The following is a 20,809-nucleotide window of genomic DNA, read 5'->3' on the forward strand; positions in this document are numbered from 1 at the left end:
CCACAAATACAAAATTGGCTATATCGTAAAAATTAATTAAAACAGAAATGTGCTTTTTGGTCTTAATTTAAGGTTAGGGTTAGGCATAAGGTTAGCAGTGTGGTTAAGTTTAGGGTTATTTTTTAAATCCGATTTTAAGACGATAAATTGTAGAAATAGGCAGGGTTTATGACTTTGCGGCTGTGTAAACTAGTGATGACCATAGCCTAGCCTGATTCCAGATCTGTATATGTGCTTTAGCCAACTCCTTTAACTATCGTTGTCATGCCATATGATTTTCTATGTGACGCCAGAGAGGTCATCTCTGCCACTAATCCACTTCTATCAGGTATTTCAACGTTTGGCATGGCAACTATGTTGAGAGAAGTTGGCTAAAGTACATACTGATCTGGGACCAGGCTAGCCATAGGCTCTGTGTCGGCCCTATATGTCGTAGAGCAGTGTGTATAGTGTAAATACTCTGTTAAAGCTGATCTGAGGTCAGCTCTGGGGCCTTGCCCTGCTCTCTGTGTCTCTCTGTCACTGACACAGGGAGAGGGATTCATATGACAAAGGTAATTGACACCCAAGTGTTATTATACCTACGAGCTGTCTTTAATATATACTCACGTTTTATTTAGTTTCCAGCAGTAGAGAGCAGAGGAAGGCCTTGCTACTCTGTCCTCTAGCAGGGAGATGGGTAGGCTAGGCAATGATAAGTTAGATAGGAGAGATCTGTGTATCTGTTCTGTGCGGTCTATTTCTATGTGCGGTAGTCTGATCTGGTTGGTAAGGACACAAATGCATCAATAGTATTGTATCAGAGAGAAAATGAAAATTGATGAACAGGCTATAAAAGACAACGTCCACAGATAACTAGATCTGCAATAGAACAAGATGGATGGATGGATGGAGAGATGAATGTACAGTACAGATAGATGGATAGATTGATATCCTGCTGAGATAATTTGTTTGCTACTTGAGTGCCAAAGCAACTGAAAACAAGCAGTCTGAATTAACTTTGAGAAATATTGCTGAAACAATGTTATTGAAGTACTAAATACTGATGCTGAAAAGCTATCTGACACAGTGCTTGATATGACCTAACCTATTTTTGAGCTTAAAAGTTTGCCGTTATAAAGAAAGAGCAAAGCAAATATGCATATTCAATAATACAGCAGTAACAGCAGTAATAACAGTATCAAATGTAACAAGAATAACCTTTGGATAAAAGCGTCTGCTAAATGGCATATTATTATTATTATTGTTATTATTATTATTATTATAATTACATGTACAGATGTTGGATTTTAATTTGATCACTTTTGTTGCTGAGAATTTTCCTGCACAGCAGGAAATGCAAACTTGTAGTGTATTTCAGTTTTAAAAAGGCTTCTAAAGTTTGTAATTTCCACTTAGAAATTTCAGACGTGATTTGCCCTAATGAAAAATGAATCAACCCCTACAACAATGGCCATTAATTATAATCCACTTAATAATTCACATTTCCTGTTGCTGCAGGATTATTTTCTTGCTGTAGCAAACTGGCTCAAATTACGATTCTACATCTGTAATAATTCAAACTCGTACACGTCACGAATATAAACATTTATTGAGGAAAACATATTTTATTTTCTCCACTTGTCACTTCACATTTGTAGATAGGGGTGAAATCGTTAGAGCTGTGGAGTAGATTTCCTGTCTGTTAATTCAACATACACTATGTTATTATTCAGTAGAGTGTAGATTTCCTGTCTGTTAATTCAACATACACTATGTTATTATTCAGTAGAGTGTAGATTTCCTGTCTGTTAATTCAACATACACTATGTTATTATTCAGTAGAGTGTAGATTTCCTGTCTGTTAATTCAACATACACTATGTTATTATTCAGTAGTGTAGATTTACAATACATTTTTGTTCCTCTTCCTTGACATTGAAAGATGCTTTACTTTGAATATAAAACACCCTCTTACCTCCGATAAACAATATTTAATAACTAAATAATAGAACACGAGGATTCCTTCACAAATACTATCTCTTTATCAACAACCAAATGGAGGCTTCAGTTTAGTTAGAGTCCATTTCATTTGGGTTTCTTTCTTTTTCTTTTTTTGTGAGGAAGTTGTTGAATCAGGTGCAGGCTGCTGCTCACACCTCAATATTCTAGTATTCTATAAGGGTTTCCAAGGCTTTCTCTGAACGATTATATAGGTTGTGAAGAACATAGGTTTTGGAACAATGAAAAAATTATATGCATGTCTTAAGCTATGTTTGTATTGGGTATGCCATTCCTAGGGCTAGGAGTTTCTCCTGACCACGTGACCTGGGTCCTAGGCCAGGGGTATTGAACTCTTACCCTACGAGGTCCGGAGCCTGCTGGTTTTCTGTTCTACCTGATTTATTAATTGTACCCAGCTGGTGTCCCAGGTTTAAATCAGTCCCTGATTAGAGGGGAACAATGAAAAAATGCAGTGGAACTGGCTTCGAGGTCCAGAGTTGAGTTTCAGGGTCCTAGGCTATAAGGCTTGAACTAGGGTTTTTCCTGCTCAGGTCATACAGTCAGTAAAACTCCTGGCCCTAGCATTCCTGCTCTTTGGCCAGATCTGGAGATTAAAATGGTGGATAGAAGGCAGGGGAGAAATAGTGTGAGAATATGTACCGTTTTTTTTCTTTGTATGTTTTACTACACGCACAGAGAGACTGAGTTTCTGCAGTATGTATGCATGTGTCAGCGTTTAGGAGAGTGTTCTAATATCCTTGGTTTTTAAAAAGAGTTTTACTGGTTCTCTTACAACATGAAGAATGCAATAGTCCCAAAATGCACACTGTCTTCCGGTGTCTTTCTGGCAATAGACCAATTCAGATCCTCTTCACAACTGAACTGAAGGCTAACTGTATAACTGAATCAATGTAAACTAGAGCGATAGGGACCATACAGTGATGTGTTCTGCACACTGACTGGATTCCCATCTCTACAAATGTCTGTAAATCGCCTTGAAATACTGTATATATGTAAATCAAAGATGTACAATAATTACTCTAATATTCCTTCAATAATCAACTTTCTTCATGAGTGAATGTGATTACAAAGTAAAATCTTTTTAAAAACGGCACCAAAGTGTAAAAAAAGTAATAAAATGTTAAAAAACTACTGAAATGCAAATGCTTTATCATAATGATGGTATGATTGCTGTAATATTGAATCCATTAAAGGAAACCGCTATGTTGGATATATTGTATGTTTAAACACTGGCAATGCAAGCAGGTCCACAGTCCAAAATATTTAAGTGTCAGGTTCTAGGATTTGGAACATAATTGAACTTTTAATGTGGATGGAGATATTTAATTGGTCCTTAATGTTTCTCGTAGACCAGGAGCCAATGCTCTTTGCTCTGTGAGGGCCAGTCTATTCTCTGGTCCATATATTTTATCATCAACTAATTCCATCTAGCCTGGGTAAGCCTGGGGCGGCAGCTAGCTTAGTGGTTAAGAGCGTTGTGCCAGTAACTGAAAGGTTGCTGGTTCTAATCCCCGAGCAGACTAGGTGAAAAATCTGTCGATGTGCCCTTGAGCAAGGCACTTAACCCTAATTGCTCCTGTAAGTCGCTCTGGATAAGAGCGTCTGCTAAATGTAAGTAAGCTAGCATGCAGGTGAATAGACTGGGTTGTCAATGAGAAGACTCTGTTAGCAATCACCAGGGCCTAATTTACTAAGCATCTGCACCAGTGCCATGTTTACACCTGCTATTTTCAAAAGTGAATGAATCATTGAACAAAAGGTCAAGGGAAAAGTAAAGCCAGTTTTCGGTTTCTAGCTTTGTATCTCATCTTATAATTCCCTCCGAAAAGAGCAAGTGTAAACATTGCACTGCTTGGTAAATCTGGCCTTGGTCTTGGTTTTGGTGAGGTGTGAGTTCTGTGAAACTGCACTGGACCCTTGAACATCAACGCAGAGCTCTGTATACTGGAACGAGAGATGGAATGAAGAATAAAAGATGCAGCTGAGCAATATGATTGTGTGTGAGGTTTTCTTGTGTGGATTTGGTGAGTTTATTTTTTATTTTATTTTTATTTCACCTTTATTTAACCAGGTAAGCCAGTTGAGAACAAGTTCTCATTTACAACTGCGACCTGGTCAAGATAATGCAAAGCAGTGCGGAAAAAACAATAACGACACAGAGGTACATATGGAATAAACAAAATGTACAGTCAATAACACAATAGAAAATCTATATACAGTGTGTGCAAGTAATAAATAGGCCATAGTGCAAAATAATTACAATTATAATTTAGTATTAACACTGGAGTGATAGATGTGCAGAAGATTATGTGCAAATAGAGATACTGGGGTGCAAATGAGCAAAATAAATAACAATGTAAATAACAATATGGGGATGAGGTAGTTGGGTGGGCTAATTACAGATGGGCTGTGTACAGGTGCAGTGATCGGTAAGCTGCTCTGACAACTGATGCTTAAAGATAGTGAGGGAGATAAGTGTCTCCAGCTTCAGAGATTTTTGCAGTTCGTTCCAGTCATTTGCAGCAGAGAACTGGAAGGAATGGCGACCAAAGGAGGTGTTGGCTTTGGGGATGACCAGTGAGATATACCTGCTGGAACGCATACTACGGGTGGGTGTTGCTATGGTGACCAATGAGCTAAGATAAGGCGGGGATTTGCCTAGAAGGGATTTATAGATGACCTGGAGCCAGTGGGTTTGGCGACGAATATGTAGTGAGGGCCAGCCAACGAGAGCGTACAGGTCACAATGGTGGGTAGTATATGGGGCTTTGGTGACAAAACGGATGGCACTGTGATAGACTACATCCAATTTGCTGAGTAGTGTTGGAAGCTATTTTGTAAATGACATCGCCAAAGTCAATAATTGGTAGGATAGTCCATTTTACGAGGGCATGTTTGGCAGCATGAGTGAAGGAGGCTTTAGGAAGGAGAGTTTACATTTACGTCATTTAGCAGACGCTCTTATCCAGAGCGACTTACAGTTAGTGCATACATTATTATTTTCATACTGGCCCCCGTGGGAAACGAACCCACAACCCTGGCGTTGCAAACGCCATGCTCTATCAACTGAGCTACCTCCCTGCCTGCCATTCCCTCCCCTACCCTGGACGACGCTGGGCCAATTGTGCGCCGCCCCATTGGTCTCCCGGTTGCGGCCGGCTACAGCAGAGCCTGGCCGAGTTTACAGTCTAACCAGACATCTAGGTATTTGTAGTTGTCCACATATTCTAAGTCAGAGTCGCCGAGAGTAGTGATTCTAGTCGGGCAGGCGGGTGCAAGCAGCGTTCGATTGAAGAGCATGCATTTAGTTTTACTAGCGTTTAAGAGCAGTTGGAGGCTACGGAAGGAGTGTTGTATGGCATTGAAGCTCGTTTGGAGGTTTGTTAACACAGTGTCCAATGAAGGGCCAGATGTATACAAAATGGTGTTGTCTGCGTAGAGGTGGATCTGAGAGTCACCAGCAGCAAGAGCGACATCATTGATATACACAGAGAATAGAGTCGGCCCGAGATTGAACCCTGTGGCACCCCCATAGCGACTGCCAGAGGTCCAGACAACAGGCCCTCCAATTTGACACATTGAACTCTATCTGAGAAGTAGTTGGTGAACCAGGCGAGGCAGTCATTTGACACACCAAGGCTATTTAGTCTGCCAATAAGAATGCGGTGATTGACAGAGTCAAAAGCCTTGGCCAGGTCAATGAAGACGGCTGCACAGTACTGTCTTTTATCGATCGTGGTTATTATATCGTTTAGGACCTTGAGCGTGGCTGAGGTACACCCATGACCAGCTCGGAAACCAGATTGCATAGCGGAGAAGGTACGGTGGGATTCTAAATGGTCGGTGATCTGTTTGTTAACTTGGCTTTCAAATACTTTCGAAAGGCAGGGCAGGATGGATATAGGTCTGTAACAGTTTGGATCTAGAGTGTCACCCCCTTTGAAGAGGGGGATGACCGCGGCAGCTTTCCAATCTCTGGGGATCTCAGACGATACAAAAGAGAGGTTGAACAGGCTGGTGATAGGGGTGACAATTTCGGCTGCTAATTTTAGAAAGAAAGGGTCCAGATTGTCTAGCTCTTTCAGAACATCAGCTATCTGAATTATGGTGAAGGAGAAGTGGGGGGGGGCATGGACAAGTTGCAGCGGAGGGTGCAGAACTGGTGGCCGGGGTAGGGGTAGCCAGGTGGAAAGCATGGCCAGCCGTAGCAAAATGCTTGTTGAAATTTTCGATTATCGTAGATTTATCGGTAGTGACAGTGTTTCCTAGCCTCAGTGCAGTGGGCAGCTGGGAGGAGGTGCTCTTATTCTCCATGGACTACAGTGTCCCAAAACTTTTTGGAGTTAGTGCTACAGGATGCAAATTTCTGTTTGAAAAAGTTAGCCTTTGCTTTCCTAACTGATTGTGTATATTGGTTCCTAACTTCCCTGAAAAGTTGCATATCGCAGGGGCTGTTCGATGCTAATGCCGTACGCCACAGGATGTTTTTGTGCTGGTCAAGGGCAGTCAAGTCTGGGGTGAACCAGGGGCTACATCTGTTCTTAGTTCTGAATTTTTTGAATGGGGCATGCTTATTTAAGATGGAGAGGAAAGCACTTTTAAAGAACAACCAGGCATCCTCTACTGACGGAATGAGGTCAATATCCATCCAGGATACCCGGGCCAGGTCAATTAGAAAGGCCTGCTCGCTGAAGTGTTTTAGGGAGCGTTTGACAGTGATGAGGGGTGGTCGTTTGACCACGGACCCATTACAGACGCAGGCAATGAGGCAGTGATCGCTGAGATCCTGGTTGAAGAGAGCGGAGGTGTATTTAGAGGGTAAATTAGTCAGGATGATATCTATGAGGGTGCCCATGTTAACGGATTTAGGGTTGTACCTGGTAGGTTCCTTGATAATTTGTGTGAGATTGAGGGCATCTAGTTTAGATTGTAGGACGGCCGGGGTGTTAAGCATATCCCAGTTTAGGTCACCAAGCAATACGAACTCTGAGGATAGATGGGGGGGCAATCAATTTACATATGGTGTTCAGGGCACAGCTGGGGGCTGATGGGGGTCTGTAGCAAGTGGCAACAGTGAGAGACTTATTTCTGGAAAGGTGGATTTTTAGAAGTAGAAGCTCAAACTGTTTGGGCACAGACCTGGATAGTATGATAGAGCTCTGCAGGCTATCTCTACAGTAGATTGCAACTCCGCCCCCTTTGGCAGTTCTATCTAGACGGAAAATGTTATAGTTGGGAATGGACATTTCAGAATCTTTGGTGGCCTTCCTAAGCCAGGATTCAGACACTGCTAGAACATCAGGGTTGGCTGAGTGTGCTAACGCAGTGAATAACTCAAACTTAGGGAGGAGGCTTCTGATGTTAACATGCAAGAAACCAAGGCTTTTGCGATTACAGAAGTCAACAAATGATAGCGTCTGGGGAGTAGGAGTGATACTGGGGGCTACAGGGCCTGGGTTAACCTCTACATCACCAGAGGAACAGAGGAGGAGTAGAATAAGGATCCGGCTAAAGGCTTTAAGAACTGGTCTTCTAGTGCGTTGGGTACAGAGGAAAAAAGGGGCCGATTTCCAGGCGTTGTTGAATAGATTCAGGGCATTATGTACAGACAAGGATATGGAAGGATATGAGTACAGTGGAGGTAAACCTAAGCGTTGGGTAAAGATGAAAGAGATAGCATCACTGGAGGCTAGAAACCCACTTGCATTGGCTACTATATGTGTCTGTACTTCCTGAACTGCACCTGCCTGATATGCTATCTTTACGAGGACAGCGAGAGAAATTTTTTGTGACAATCTGTCTTTCACATCTTAATATGTGTCGAAAATGATGAGACTTTGGTTCAGAAGCATTAGTCACCCTGTTGACATGCCTGTCTTGTCTGCATGTCTTGTCTGCCTGTCTGTCTCTAGCTTGTAAATACACCACCACATCACTGTCAGTACACAGTGGGCGGGATAGACAGGAAGAGAGGAAGATGTCACAGGTGAAGGAAATAATGACGCAAAGGATGGGTAGAGAAGAGAGAGAGAGACACACCTTAGAGAATAATAGTTTGGGGGGGGGAAGAGTCGAAGTTATAGACAACAAATACTTGGCAGTGCTAAAGGTAAGACTAGATTATCTTATGTGTTGGTTGTTTTCACCACAGATTTTTACATTGATATATTTTGAACTGAATTGAGGCTCAAAGCTAGAAGTTAGTGCAGTCACCATCAAATTATGATAAATGTACAGATTTTCAACATGTAGTAACCTTATAATGTCTTTTGGCATTATTTGTTGCGTGTACTTTTTAATACCTATTTAGAAATGTTACTGAATGAACTCAAATGACAGATAGTTAATGATTTATCATTGTTTATAGAATGGCGGTGGAACAGTTCTTTGTGGCTGCGCTGATGTTGTCTGCACACCTAGCATTCTCATATCCTCTGGTAACCATTTTGTCCCTTTTTATGTCCGTTCTTATTATTTGTTATGACTGCTTATGAAATCTGTTATAACCGTTTGACAGTATCATAGATCTCATGAGACTGTGTGTTTGTGTTGTGTGTTGTCAGACTACAGAGACATACTACATGGATGCAGGGAGACAGTGCAGACTGTGTCCGCCAGGTGAGAAAGAAATGCCCTTCATGATAGCCCCTTACTTTTTATTTGATTTATATTTCCCTTATTTTTCTGCCCTCATCTCCACATTTTATCACTTCGTCCTACAATCACAACATATTACCATTTTCTACATTAATAGTTTGTTTCAGAATGTGTGTGAGTGTGCGCATGTGAGTGTCTGAATGTGCATAGGTTCTTAGGAATCATGAGGAAACTATGAGATGGTTTCTCTCTCTCTCTCATGATGAGAACTGGAGCGCTGTGCTATGACCACATCCTTCATTAGTATGCAGACTAGGCCAAAAGGCTCTCGCTCTGAGCTCTCCATCTCTTCCTGTTATTCTCTGCTCTCTGTCACTATACTCCCTCTCTTCTCAGTCAGCAACAGACTGTGTACTAAAACGGTACCTGAATGTGTGTGTGCCTATGTGTCAAAAAGAGTTAGCATTATGTTCTGACATCCAATACTCATGTGGTCTACTACAGGACATTTATAAAACTGCAGCGTCTATCAGTTCGTATTGTTATTGTAGTGCTTACTTATGCCTTAACTTCCCTTGTCTCTTCACTCTCTCCTCGCTCCTCTCTTTCTAGCTCGTTCTCTCTATCGCTCTATTTCCCTATATTTTTCCCAAACTTCATTTCCTTTACTCCATATCTGCTGTCCCATGTCTTAGAGACATTGAACCACTGGACACTTCCCGTTTCACACTGAGTATTTAAATACTGTATTCCCAACATAGCTCATTCTAATATACAGTTGAAGTCGGAAGTTTACATACACCTTAGCCGAATACATTTAAACTCAGTTTTTCACAATTCCTGACATTTAATCCTAGTAAAAATTCACTGTCTTAGGTCAGTTAGGATCACCACTTTATTTTAAGAATGTGAAATGTCAGAATAATAGTAGAGAGAATGATTTATTTCAGCTTTTATTTATTTCATCACATTCCCAGTGGGTCAGAAGTTTACATACACTCAATTAGTATTTGGTAGCGTTGCCTTTAAATTGTTTAACTTGGATCAAACGTTTCGGGTAGCCTTCCACAAGCTCCCCACAATAAGTTGGGTGAATTTTGGCCCATTCCTCCTGACAGACCTGGTGTAACTGAGTCAGGTTTGTAGGCCTCCTTGCTCGCACACGCTTTTTCAGTTCTGCCCACAAATTTTCTATAGGATTGAGGTCAGGGCTTTGTGATGGCCACTCCAATACCTTGACTTTGTTGTCCTTAAGCCATTTTGCCACAACTTTGGAAGTATGCTTGGGTCATTGTCCATTTGGAAGACCCATTTGCGACCAAGCTTTAACTTCCTGGCTTTCAGGCTTTTTTATGGCGGTTTTGGAGCAGTGTCTTCTTCCTTGCTGAGCGACCTTTCAGGTTATGTCGATATAGGACTCGTTTTACTGTGGATATAGATACTTTTGTACCTGTTTCCTCCAGCATCTTCACAAGGTCCTTTGCTGTTGTTCTGGGATTGATTTGCACTTTTCGCACCAAAGTACGTTAATCTCTAGGAGACAGAACGCGTCTCCTTCCTGAGCGGTATGAAGGCTGCGTGGTCCCATGGTGTTTATTGTTTGTACAGATGAACGTGGTACCTTCAGGTGTTTGGAAATTTCTCCCAAGGATGAACAAGACTTGTGCTGGTCTACAATATTTTTTCTGAGGTCTTGGCTGATTTCTTTTGATTTTCCGATGATGTCAAGCAAAGAGGCACTGAGTTTGAAGGTAGGCCTTGAAATACATCCACAGGTACACCTCCAATTGACTCAAATTATGTCAATTAGCCTATCAGAAGCTTCTAAAGCCATGACATCATTTTCTGGAATTTTCCAAGCTGTTTAAAGGTACAGTCAACTTAGTGTATGTAAACTTCTGACCCACTGGAATTGTGATACAGTGAATTATAAGTGAAATAATCTGTCTGTAAACAATTGTTGGAAAAATTACTTGTGTCATGCACAAAGTAGATGTCCTAACCGACTTGCCAAAACTATAGTTTGTTAACAAGAAAGTGGTGGAGTGGTTGAAAAACAAGTTTTAATGACTCCAACCTAAGTGTATGTAAATTTCCGACTTCAACTGTATCTACTGCTGTACATATAATTCTTAGTAAATCTTCCAGTGTACATACGCATAGATTGCATTTGGGTTGTTAATTGGATTCAACCCGACGTTCTTGATTTCTTATTAAAAAAACACACTTAAATTATTTGTGTACTTATTTGTGACATTTTACTGCACTGTTAGGAGCTAGTAACATACGCATTTCGCTGCACCCGCTATAACATCTGCTAAACTGTGTATGCAACCAATAAACTTGATTTGATATCTTTCCATATCTTTCACCTCCCCTCTCTCTCTATCTCAGGTCATTATCAGAGGTCCTGTTCAGAGTGCTCTCCCTGTCGTGATGGTTCCTACACAACACAATTGAACGCTGAGTCCAGTTGTCATTCCTGCTTCAAAGACTGCAAACGTGGTACATAAACACAACTCATTCACAGAGCAATGTAACATCTGAGTAACACTTTATTTAGTGAGAAACACTTCAACTGTATACTGTTTGTAAATCATTATGTCATTTATTTGTTATTTTTTTGTTAACTTTTTATCATTCTTATTTTATATATTTTTGGCCCATCTTCGGAGGAAGAAAATACACTTTTTTTTAACAGGTCATTTTTTATTTCACCCCCTTTTTTCTCACCAATTTCGATCTTGTCTCATCGCTGCAACTCCTCAACAGGCTCGGGAGGCGAAGGTCCAGTCATGCGTCCTCCGAAACATGACCTGCCCGCTTAACCCGGAATCCAGCCGCACCAATGTGTCGGAGGGAACACCGTTCAACTGACTACCAGAGTCAGCTTGCAGGCGCCCGGCCCGCCACAATGAGTCGCTAGAGCGTGATGAGCCAAGTAAACCCCCCCCCCCGCAAAGCCCTCCCCTAACCCGGACGAAGCTGGGTCAATTGTGCGCCGCCCGAGCACACCGGTTGTGATACAGCCCGGGATCGAACCCGGGTCTGTAGTGATGCCTTAGACCGCGATGCATTGCCTTAGACCACTGCGCCACTTGGGAGGTCCTACAGCTTTTTATTTTGTTGTTACATGTACATTCTACACCCATCTTACATAAAACATTTTTTTACAGTAGTTACTTAGCAAGAATAAAGTAATTTGATATTTTACATTTACATTTTAGTCATTTAGCAGACGCTCTTATCCAGAGCGACTTACAGTTAGTGAATACATATTTTTTTTATACTGGCCCCCCGTGGGAATCGAACCCACAACCCTGGCGTTGCAAACGCCATGCTCTATCAACTGAGCTACATCCCTGCCGGCCATTCCCTCCCCTACCCTGGACAAATTGTGCGTTGCCCATGAGTCTCCCGGTCGCGGCCGGCTGCGACAGAGCCTGGATTCGAACCAGGATCTCTAGTGGCACAGTTAGCACTGCGATGCAGTGCCTTAGACCACTGCGCCACTCAGGAGCCCCATACACATTACATCTAGATACAGTGGGGAAAAAAAGTATTTGGTCAGCCACCAATTGTGCAAGTTCTCCCACTTAAAAAGATGAGAGAGGCCTGTAATTTTCATCATAGGTACACGTCAACTATGACAGACAAAATGAGAAAAGAAAATCCAGAAAATCACATTGTAGGATTTTTAATGAATTTATTTGCAAATTATGGTGGAAAATAAGTATTTGGTCAATAACAAAAGTTTCTCAATACTTTGTTATATACCCTTTGTTGGCAATGACACAGGTCAAACGTTTTCTGTAAGTCTTCACAAGGTTTTCACACACTGTTGCTGGTATTTTGGCCCATTCCTCCATGCAGATCTCCTCTAGAGCAGTGATGTTTTAGGGCTGTCGCTGGGCAACATGGACTTTCAACTCCCTCCAAAGATTTTCTATGGGGTTGAGATCTGGAGACTGGCTAGGCCACTCCAGGACCTTGAAATGCTTCTTACGAAGCCACTCCTTCGTTGCCCGGGCGGTGTGTTTGGGATCATTGTCATGCTGAAAGACCCAGCCACGTTTCATCTTCAATGCCCTTGCTGATGGAAGGAGGTTTTCACTCAACATCTCACGATACATGGCCCCATTCATTCTTTCCTTTACACGGATTAGTCGTCCTGGTCCCTTTGCAGAAAAACATCCCCAAAGCATGATGTTTCCACCCCCATGCTTCACAGTAGGTATGGTGTTCTTTGGATGCAACTCAGCATTATTTGTCCTCCAAACACGACGAGTTGAGTTTTTACCAAAAAGTTCTATTTTGTTTTCATCTGACCATATGACATTCTCCCAATCCTCTTCTGGATCATCCAAATGCACTCTAGCAAACTTCAGATGGGCCTGGACATGTACTGGCTTAAGCAGGGGGACACGTCTGGCACTGCAGGATTTGAGTCCCTGGCGGCGTAGTGTGTTACTGATGGCTGGCTTTGTTACTTTGGTCCCAGCTCTCTGCAGGTCATTCACTAGGTCCCCCCGTGTGGTTCTGGGATTTTTGCTCACCGTTCTTGTGATCATTTTGACCCCACGGGGTGAGATCTTGCGTGGAGCCCCAGATTGAGGGAGATTATCAGTGGTCTTGTATGTCTTCCATTTCCTAATAATTTCTCCCACAGTTGATTTCTTCAAACCAAGCTGCTTACCTATTGCAGATTCAGTCTTCCCAGCCTGGTGCAGGTCTACAATTTTGTTTCTGGTGTCCTTTGACAGCTCTTTGGTCTTGGCCATAGTGGAGTTTGGAGTGTGACTGTTTGAAGTTGTGGACAGGTGTCTTTTATACTGATAACAAGTTCAAACAGGTGCCATTAATACAGGTAACGAGTGGAGGACAGAGGAGCCTCTTAACGAAGAAGTTACAGGTCTGTGAGAGCCAGAAATCTTGCTTGTTTGTAGGTGACCAAATACTTATTTTCCACCATAATTTGCAAATAAATTCATAAAAAATCGTACAATGTGATTTTCTGGAATTTCTTTTCTCATTTTGTCTGGTCATAGTTGACGTGTACCTATGATGAAAATTACAGGCCTCTCTCATCTTTTTAAGTGGGAGAACTTGCACAATTGGTGGCTGACTAAATACTTTTTTTTCCCCACTGTAGATAGTGCTTATACATTATACATCGTGTTTTCAGTCATAACTATTATAGAACATGAGCTTTTAAACCCACCCCTCAGCTACTCTCAGTCCGTCCCCCCTATCTCCATAAACCGCCCTCTTATGATTTCCATATGCCATATATGTAATTTCTTACCAAAAGTCATAGAATGTATGTCTACAGTATGGACACTATTTATTACCATGTAATAGCTGTACTAACTAAACCTTTTGTTTTGGCTGTGTTTGTTTGGGTCTGTGTGTCAGATTTGCACCTGGTGGAGGTTGAGCCGTGCACTTCTGTATCGAACGCTAGATGTCGCTGTGAGCCTGGTTTTACCTGCACCGACCAAGATGACCAGACAGGAAATTGTAGAGACTGTGAGATGATCCCTCAGCTGCTGCCACCTAGCAATGGTACTGTACTGTGTGTGTGTGTTGCCCATTGGCCTTCTCTTATGCCTGTCTTCCTTCACTGTGTTGTATTTTTGCCAGGTTCTGGATATTGAATCAGTGTGTTTGGTTGTGGATAGATGTTGATGTTTTCCTGCCTGTGTGCACTTTGTCTGATTACAGTAGTGGGCATCAGAAACAACCAGACAGGAACTTCCTCTGAACACAGCAGGACTTCCTCTTCCGCTGGACGCTGTCAACCTCCCCAGTGAGCCTTTATCCTTTTTTATATTCCCTACACATACTGTCACAGACTGTCACAGACTGTCACATACTGTAACCAGACAGATAAAGAGGCTCTGGTTAAAGCCTTCTCCTGTCAGGAGGGCTAGTTCTGGCAAGGTTGTTATTTTATTGTATATAACCTTCATACCAGAAGATCCGGTATCAAAGAATTGTCATATATCAAAGTGGTAATGGATATTTGGGATATTAAATACATTTCTCAGCTCAGTGGCATGGCCCCACTTCAGTGTTGACAGGCTGTGAATGTGTATGGATGTGTTACATGATGAGTCCTTTACCTCTGTCTCACCCAGCTGTGACACTCCAGGATCACCAGTCTCACAAGCAGGCAACGCCACACATCACACAACAGGTGAGTGTGTGTGTGTGTCCATCAGTTATTTTCATTACAGTCAGCATATATTGAAACTGTGGTAAGGTACAGATACAGTAGTTTCTCCATCTCCTTTCCCCACCAGCTGACACCAGCAAACACTTGGCAGCCATTTTGTGTCCTATGGTGGTCATTGGAATCCTAGCCGTTATCATTCTGTTATGTATCCGTCGCCCAGGAGATGAAGCCTGTTTCAAACAAGGTAAGGCAGTGTTCCTCAGTTCAGTCTCAACTGTAGTTAGATCATTGTGTTAGAGCAGACCAACTCTCTCTCTCTCTCTCTCTCTCTCTCTCTCTCTCTCTCTCTCTCTCTCGCTCTCTCTGGACACTAGAATGAGATGAAGAAGGATTAGACAGTGATGTCAGATCTCAGGATTTTTCAAGAAGTAGGTCTGCACTGGGAGCCAACTGTAGCTTCTCGTGAATGTAATTTAATGAAAGAATTGCAACACTCTCTCTGTGTAGACCTACTTACCTGTTTCTAGTGTCTACATGTACCTAGAAAGCATTAAAATGCGGAGTTAGATGATAAAATGTATGCACTCACTAACTGTAAGTCGCTCTGGATAAGAGCGTCTGCTAAATGACTAAAATGTAAAATGTAAATAAAACATTGCCCTTTCAATCATAGATGATTCATCAATGAAATACCCATGAATGGCTCACCATCAGTTTGCTGGGTTGACTAATATATTTTTGTCTGTTTTTTCCAGCTCTCAAGTTCTGTAACAAGGTATGTGTAATACCTACGGTAACTAACTACATTATGTGTGTAATGTTTACATTGTCATTTGTGTGTGCCTGACCTCAACCCTATATAGGCATTGTTGACAATTGTGTATTCCAGTAACTATGGATTTCTGTGCTCTTATGAAGGGAGTAAGAGAAGCGTCGCCTAACAAGACCAAAGAGCCAACTTATCAACACCATACTAGACAACCACAGCCCAGTGTTAAGCACCAGACAGTGGACCCACCACCTCTTACAGCAGCAAATATGGGTACTATGGATACATACAAATCATTATTTTCACCCCAAGATCGTGAAAAAAAAGGAATCTAAATATGGTTGAGTTACTCTTGTGGTTTTGCTATAGATGCACGTCAGTCGTTTAACTTGAAGTTTTGCAAATATGATGCTTTGATGTCCATGGGGGATTAGCATGGGAAGTTGATTAGTTTCAAGATCCATAGTGAATAAGGCTGATGATGAATATAGAATCTAATATCACTTTCTCTCTGTCTGTGTCTCTCTCAGGCCCGGTCCATGTCCACAATGCTGGAACAGTCATCTTCAGTTTACTCAACCAGTTCACTGGTATGGGTGGAGGGACGGAAGAGAGAGGGCAGAAAGAGAGGGATGAGGAAGGAGAAGGATGTCCAGCCCACCCCACACCCTCCCCTAACATCCATCTATCCCAGGAGGAGAGGAATGGAGAGATGGACTGTGTATTCTTCCCTTCACAGGAACAAGGGAAGGACAGTCACATTTCCAAAGAGGAGGTGCTATTAGGGGAGGGGGATTGAGATCAGAGGACACTCCATGTGAAAGCTTCCCTTCTAGGATCAGTTTAGCCAACCCTACATCCTAATGTTAATCATAAGGAGGATTAAGACTGGTCTGACCCTCGATCAGTGGTAAGGGACAACATCTACCTGGGGCTCTATTCAATCTGTATCACTTAAGCGTTACAGATTGAGCTATAGAAATGTAAAGGTAAGGTCATTTCTGATTGAGCCGACATATACAGCGTTTACCGTGAATGCAGTCTCCCCTAACTCGGGAACATTGCCTTTACATTTCTATCAAGCTGTAACGCTGAACTTCTGCGATACGGATTGAATAGAGCCCTTACTCTCAGAAGAACACAGGTGAATCCCAAAACTCTAGAATGTACTTTATTTTATGTCCTAGACCTAGATAGAGTTAGACATCTCACCATGGTGGTCATTTCTGACCTAGACCTAGATAGAGTTAGACATCTCACCATGGTGGTCATGCTCACATGCACTTGCTCTCCTGTTATTGTACTGTATAATAATCTTTCAGTCTCAACTGTTGCTACCTGTTTTTCTCTGTGTTCATGAGGCACGTTGAACTGTTTTTGCACAAATTAAAAGCAAATGTTTCTATTAATACAGGTGATGGGGTGATTGCATGAAATTATAGTAGCCTGGTAACATTTGTGATTCTGTTCTTTATTGAAAATACAGCACTGTATGTTTTAAACAACCACTACTATGTAAGAGTATACACTAGCATAAAGCATAGATACAGCAAAAAGCATAATTGTAACGAAGGTGTAAAACATCTTCAACATAAACATGTACTGTACATGTATTCAGCACACAAATGATTGTGTGTGTGTGTGCATTCGTGCGTGCGCATGTGTACGTGTCTGTCTCTCTCTGTCTCTCTCGTTCACACTCTTCCAGTTACTCTCACTCTCCGCTCTTTCTCGGTCACATACACCCCCCCCCCCTCTCATCTTTAGCCTGTGTCTTCATACTTCAAAGTGTCTTTTGTCCTATTTTCTTGTCCTCTCTGAAAGCCCTAGATACAGAAGCCACTGCATAACAACAATACAGCAGCCTGTCTAGCCTTAAGGTTGGCTTCACATCAATGGGAATGTGAGGTAGTCTGTTTGTCTCTCGGGTCTCCCAGCTCGCTGTCCCATTGTGAGGTCTCATCCTCTCCTTCGACACCCACTTCCTCCATCATACGTCCAGTAGCAGCTCTGGCTTTCCACACACTTCCTGGACCGGCATGGGCACTTTCTCTTCCGCTGTGCTCTGATTGGCTGGAGTCATCTTTTTGGAAGACCAGAAGCCTGATGGACCAATAAGATGAGGGTTAGGTCAAATGTGCGTGCATATGTATTGTGTTCAATAGAACTACAGGACAGATGAACAGTGACGTGGACTTACTGTTTGTTGAACCAATCCATCGCAGAACAGGTTTGAGCTTTGAGATGGCAACAAGGCAGGTGAGCAGTACACACACACACACTGCAGTCACACACACCGGGAGCCACTTGCTATCATCTGTTTGTGCGTGTATGAGAGATGGGAGTGGAGAGAGAGAGAGAGAGAGGGGTCAGGGCCGTACACATGAACACCTTTCTGAGAGAGAGGACTAATTTCTGTTTGGCTCTCATGGCATTTTTACATGTCACTTTGAACATTTTCATAATTTGTATCCATTGTATTTTATTGTAGTTTACCTTGGTTTGGTTTTGTGCTGGGCCCAGTACCAGGTTCGGTGACAGGTTCAGCTCTATGGTTAGGGATGCCAGGCACCGAGTGGTTTGACACTGTAGCTGGCATGATGGGAGGTGTCAGTTTGGGTGTGGTCGGGCTGGGGTTCTCCTCACAGTCCAGACACGTGCCACTGCCTCTGCAGCGGTAGCCTAGTTTACAGCTGCACACATCATTTCTCTTGTTCGAACAGCGAGATACATACTCCAGCTCTGTAACATAACACACAGGAACACAAGTCATAAGTGGTCTATTCGTTTGTGTCCCTTCATGTATACTGACATTGACATACTGTTTTATTCACGTAGTCAAACACACAATCTAAAATCATGCCTGAATATGAGAAAATAGCTCATCTTCAAAATGACTCATAGGACCTTGTTGAATCAGGTTTTGACTCACAATGAACTGAAGTGTATATTACCGTCTGACCCCACCCTTCTCTCTCACTCTCACACACACACACACACACACACACACACACACACAGCAGCCATTTCACTAGATTGACAGTTAAAACGTGTTCACTGTGAGTTTGTGGCTACTCTCAAACCTCTCCCACCTCTGTGCTTTCCCTCTGTTTGCAGGTTGACATTTTAAAATAGTTAGATAGTCTCTGTTTTTGGTCCCCCGCCACACTCAATGACAACATATGATGAAAATATGAATTTCTGTCTGCTGCACTTTCCGATGTTTATCTCTAAAGTAAAAAGGTTATTTCCACCGGTGAGATGGTATCTATCTGTCTACCACTAACCCCTCCCACTATCCCCCCCATCACCACTGATATCCTTGACATGACTTGGTAGACATGCCTCCCTTCTGCCGTCCAGGCCCCCCAACCCTCCTCTCCTCCTGGGTGGGTGAGTCAGTGTTTCTCAGTGGCCCCTCCCATTGCCCCTCTCTCTCTTTGACTGTGTCCCACCATGGTACAGTGAAGGGGGAAATCCCTAGCAGGCTATGTGTTTTCATGTGCAAAGTCCTTCATAACTATGACTTAGAAAAACAGGTGAGTAACAGTTTTAGACAGCCAGACAAGACCAGCATCAGTGCCAATCATAGGTTGGTGGAAATGTGTAGACACACACACACACACACACACACACACACACACACACTCACCACTCATGCTGCAGCCATTGCAGGATTTGCAGCTGCTGTCGATGTTGTAGCTGTCTGAGTAGTAGCCGTTGCTGCAGTCATCACACTGGGTTGGGCTGTTCTGACCAGTGCAGCGTCTCACCATATACTGACCTGCAAAGAGCAACACAGTAATTTACACACACACACACACACACACACACCTGATAAAAGTATTTTTCGAATGGCTTACCTGGTGGACACTTGTTGCAGCACCATTGGCTTACTGACTGTGGCCAAGCATACTGTTTCTCCTTGTCGCATGTGAGGGATTGGACAAGAGAGAGGAGAGAAGGGAGGGATAGAAAGATGTGGGTGATCCACCAGAAGAGATACATCTGAGAGGGATGAAGAGAGAGAGAGGAAGACAGTCAATATTTAACAGACATTTTACAAGACCTTCAGAACATTGACATACACTGAGTGTACAAAACATTAGGAACACCTCCCTAATATTGAGTTGCACCCACTTTTGCCCTCAGAATAGTCTTAATTCATCAGGGCATGAACTCTACAAGGTGTCGAAAGCATTCCACAGGGATGCTGGCCGATGTTGACTCCAATGCTTCCCACAGTTGTGCCAAGTTCGCTGGATGTTCTTTGGGTGGTGGACCATTCTTGATACACACCGGAAACTGTTGAGTTTGAAAAACCCAGCAGCATTGTAGTTCTTGACACACTCAAATCGGTGTGCCTGGCACCTACTACCATACACCCTTCAAAGGCACTTAAATATTTTGTCTGGCCCATTCACCCTATAAATGGCACACATACACAATCCATGTCTCAATTGTCTCAAGGCTTCAAAATCCTTCTGTAACCGGTCTCCTCCCCTTCATCTATACTGATTGAAGTGGATATAACAGGTGACATCAATAAGGGATCATAGCTTTCACCTGGACTTACCTGGTCAGTCTATGTCAAGAGCAGGTGTTCCTAATGTTTTGTACACTCAGTGTATACCGCATTCATAAAGATATCATCCAACAATATATTATCAAGAGATAAAGCATTGCAATGGCAGGACATTATCGTAGGCCCCTAACACTAGCTATAAGAGACAGTTTTTCAAGGACATGACAAACAGGAGACCACCTAAAGTAGAATACATGATACAGACTCCAGACAAAACATCTACATGCTGACAGTTCAAAACTAAGCGGTACCAAAACCAACGACACAAACACGTCCAACTGTATGCCATTATAGATACAACAAACAAGCCCAGGACTCTAACGACAGACCTGAACAAAACTTGTTTCGGTAGGGAAGTGTAGAGCCTGACTTACCGTGTCTCAGAGAGGATGAGAGAATGAGATAGATGTGACCCTGGACCCTCTGACTGTGTGACTGAACTGGGGATCAGAGTGTGTCAGAGTATTATTCAAAAGATGAGTCATAAGGGAAACTGCCATTTCAAAAAACTCCTATCTCTATCTCTCTGACGACCCCCCTAGTTCACTCTGAACCACCGTGCCGCTTAAAACCCTACATTTACCCTCTTCCTCCCCCTTTCTTTCCACTGCCGTTTGTCTGTCTCTCTTGTTTCATCAAAAACGGTGATATTAGGTTCCAAAACAATCTTTAAGACA

At 42.6% G+C, this 20,809-nt stretch overlaps 2 protein-coding genes across 2 annotated transcripts; one reads left to right on the forward strand and one right to left on the reverse strand.

Annotated features, from left to right (window-relative positions):
* The first annotated feature begins 8,376 nt into the window (after positions 1–8,376).
* On the forward strand, positions 8,377–16,437 carry LOC311115642 (tumor necrosis factor receptor superfamily member 5-like). The gene is made up of 10 exons (XM_084190805.1): positions 8,377–8,440; positions 8,567–8,621; positions 10,995–11,105; positions 14,016–14,165; positions 14,325–14,409; positions 14,741–14,799; positions 14,906–15,022; positions 15,534–15,553; positions 15,697–15,820; positions 16,078–16,437. The coding sequence occupies exons 1-10, from the start codon at positions 8,405–8,407 to the stop codon at positions 16,344–16,346; spliced, it is 1,026 nt and encodes a 341-aa protein (XP_084046931.1). The 5' UTR covers positions 8,377–8,404; the 3' UTR covers positions 16,347–16,437.
* Positions 16,438–17,537: 1,100 nt separating this feature from the next.
* On the reverse strand, positions 17,538–20,577 carry LOC311115641 (uncharacterized protein; the record flags this gene model as incomplete). The annotated part of the gene is made up of 6 exons (XM_084190804.1): positions 20,507–20,577; positions 19,411–19,555; positions 19,200–19,331; positions 18,044–18,289; positions 17,748–17,864; positions 17,538–17,650 (listed from the first exon to the last, which is right to left on the reverse strand). Exons 2-6 carry the CDS (start codon positions 19,553–19,555, stop codon positions 17,538–17,540), a joined length of 753 nt encoding a protein of 250 aa, XP_084046930.1. The 5' UTR covers positions 20,507–20,577.
* Between the last annotated feature and the right edge of the window lie 232 nt (positions 20,578–20,809).

The sequence above is a fragment of the Coregonus lavaretus genome (genome assembly GCF_964263955.1).
Source record: "Coregonus lavaretus genome assembly, contig: HAP1_SCAFFOLD_4064, whole genome shotgun sequence".
NCBI classification, from domain to species: Eukaryota; Metazoa; Chordata; class Actinopteri; order Salmoniformes; family Salmonidae; genus Coregonus; species Coregonus lavaretus.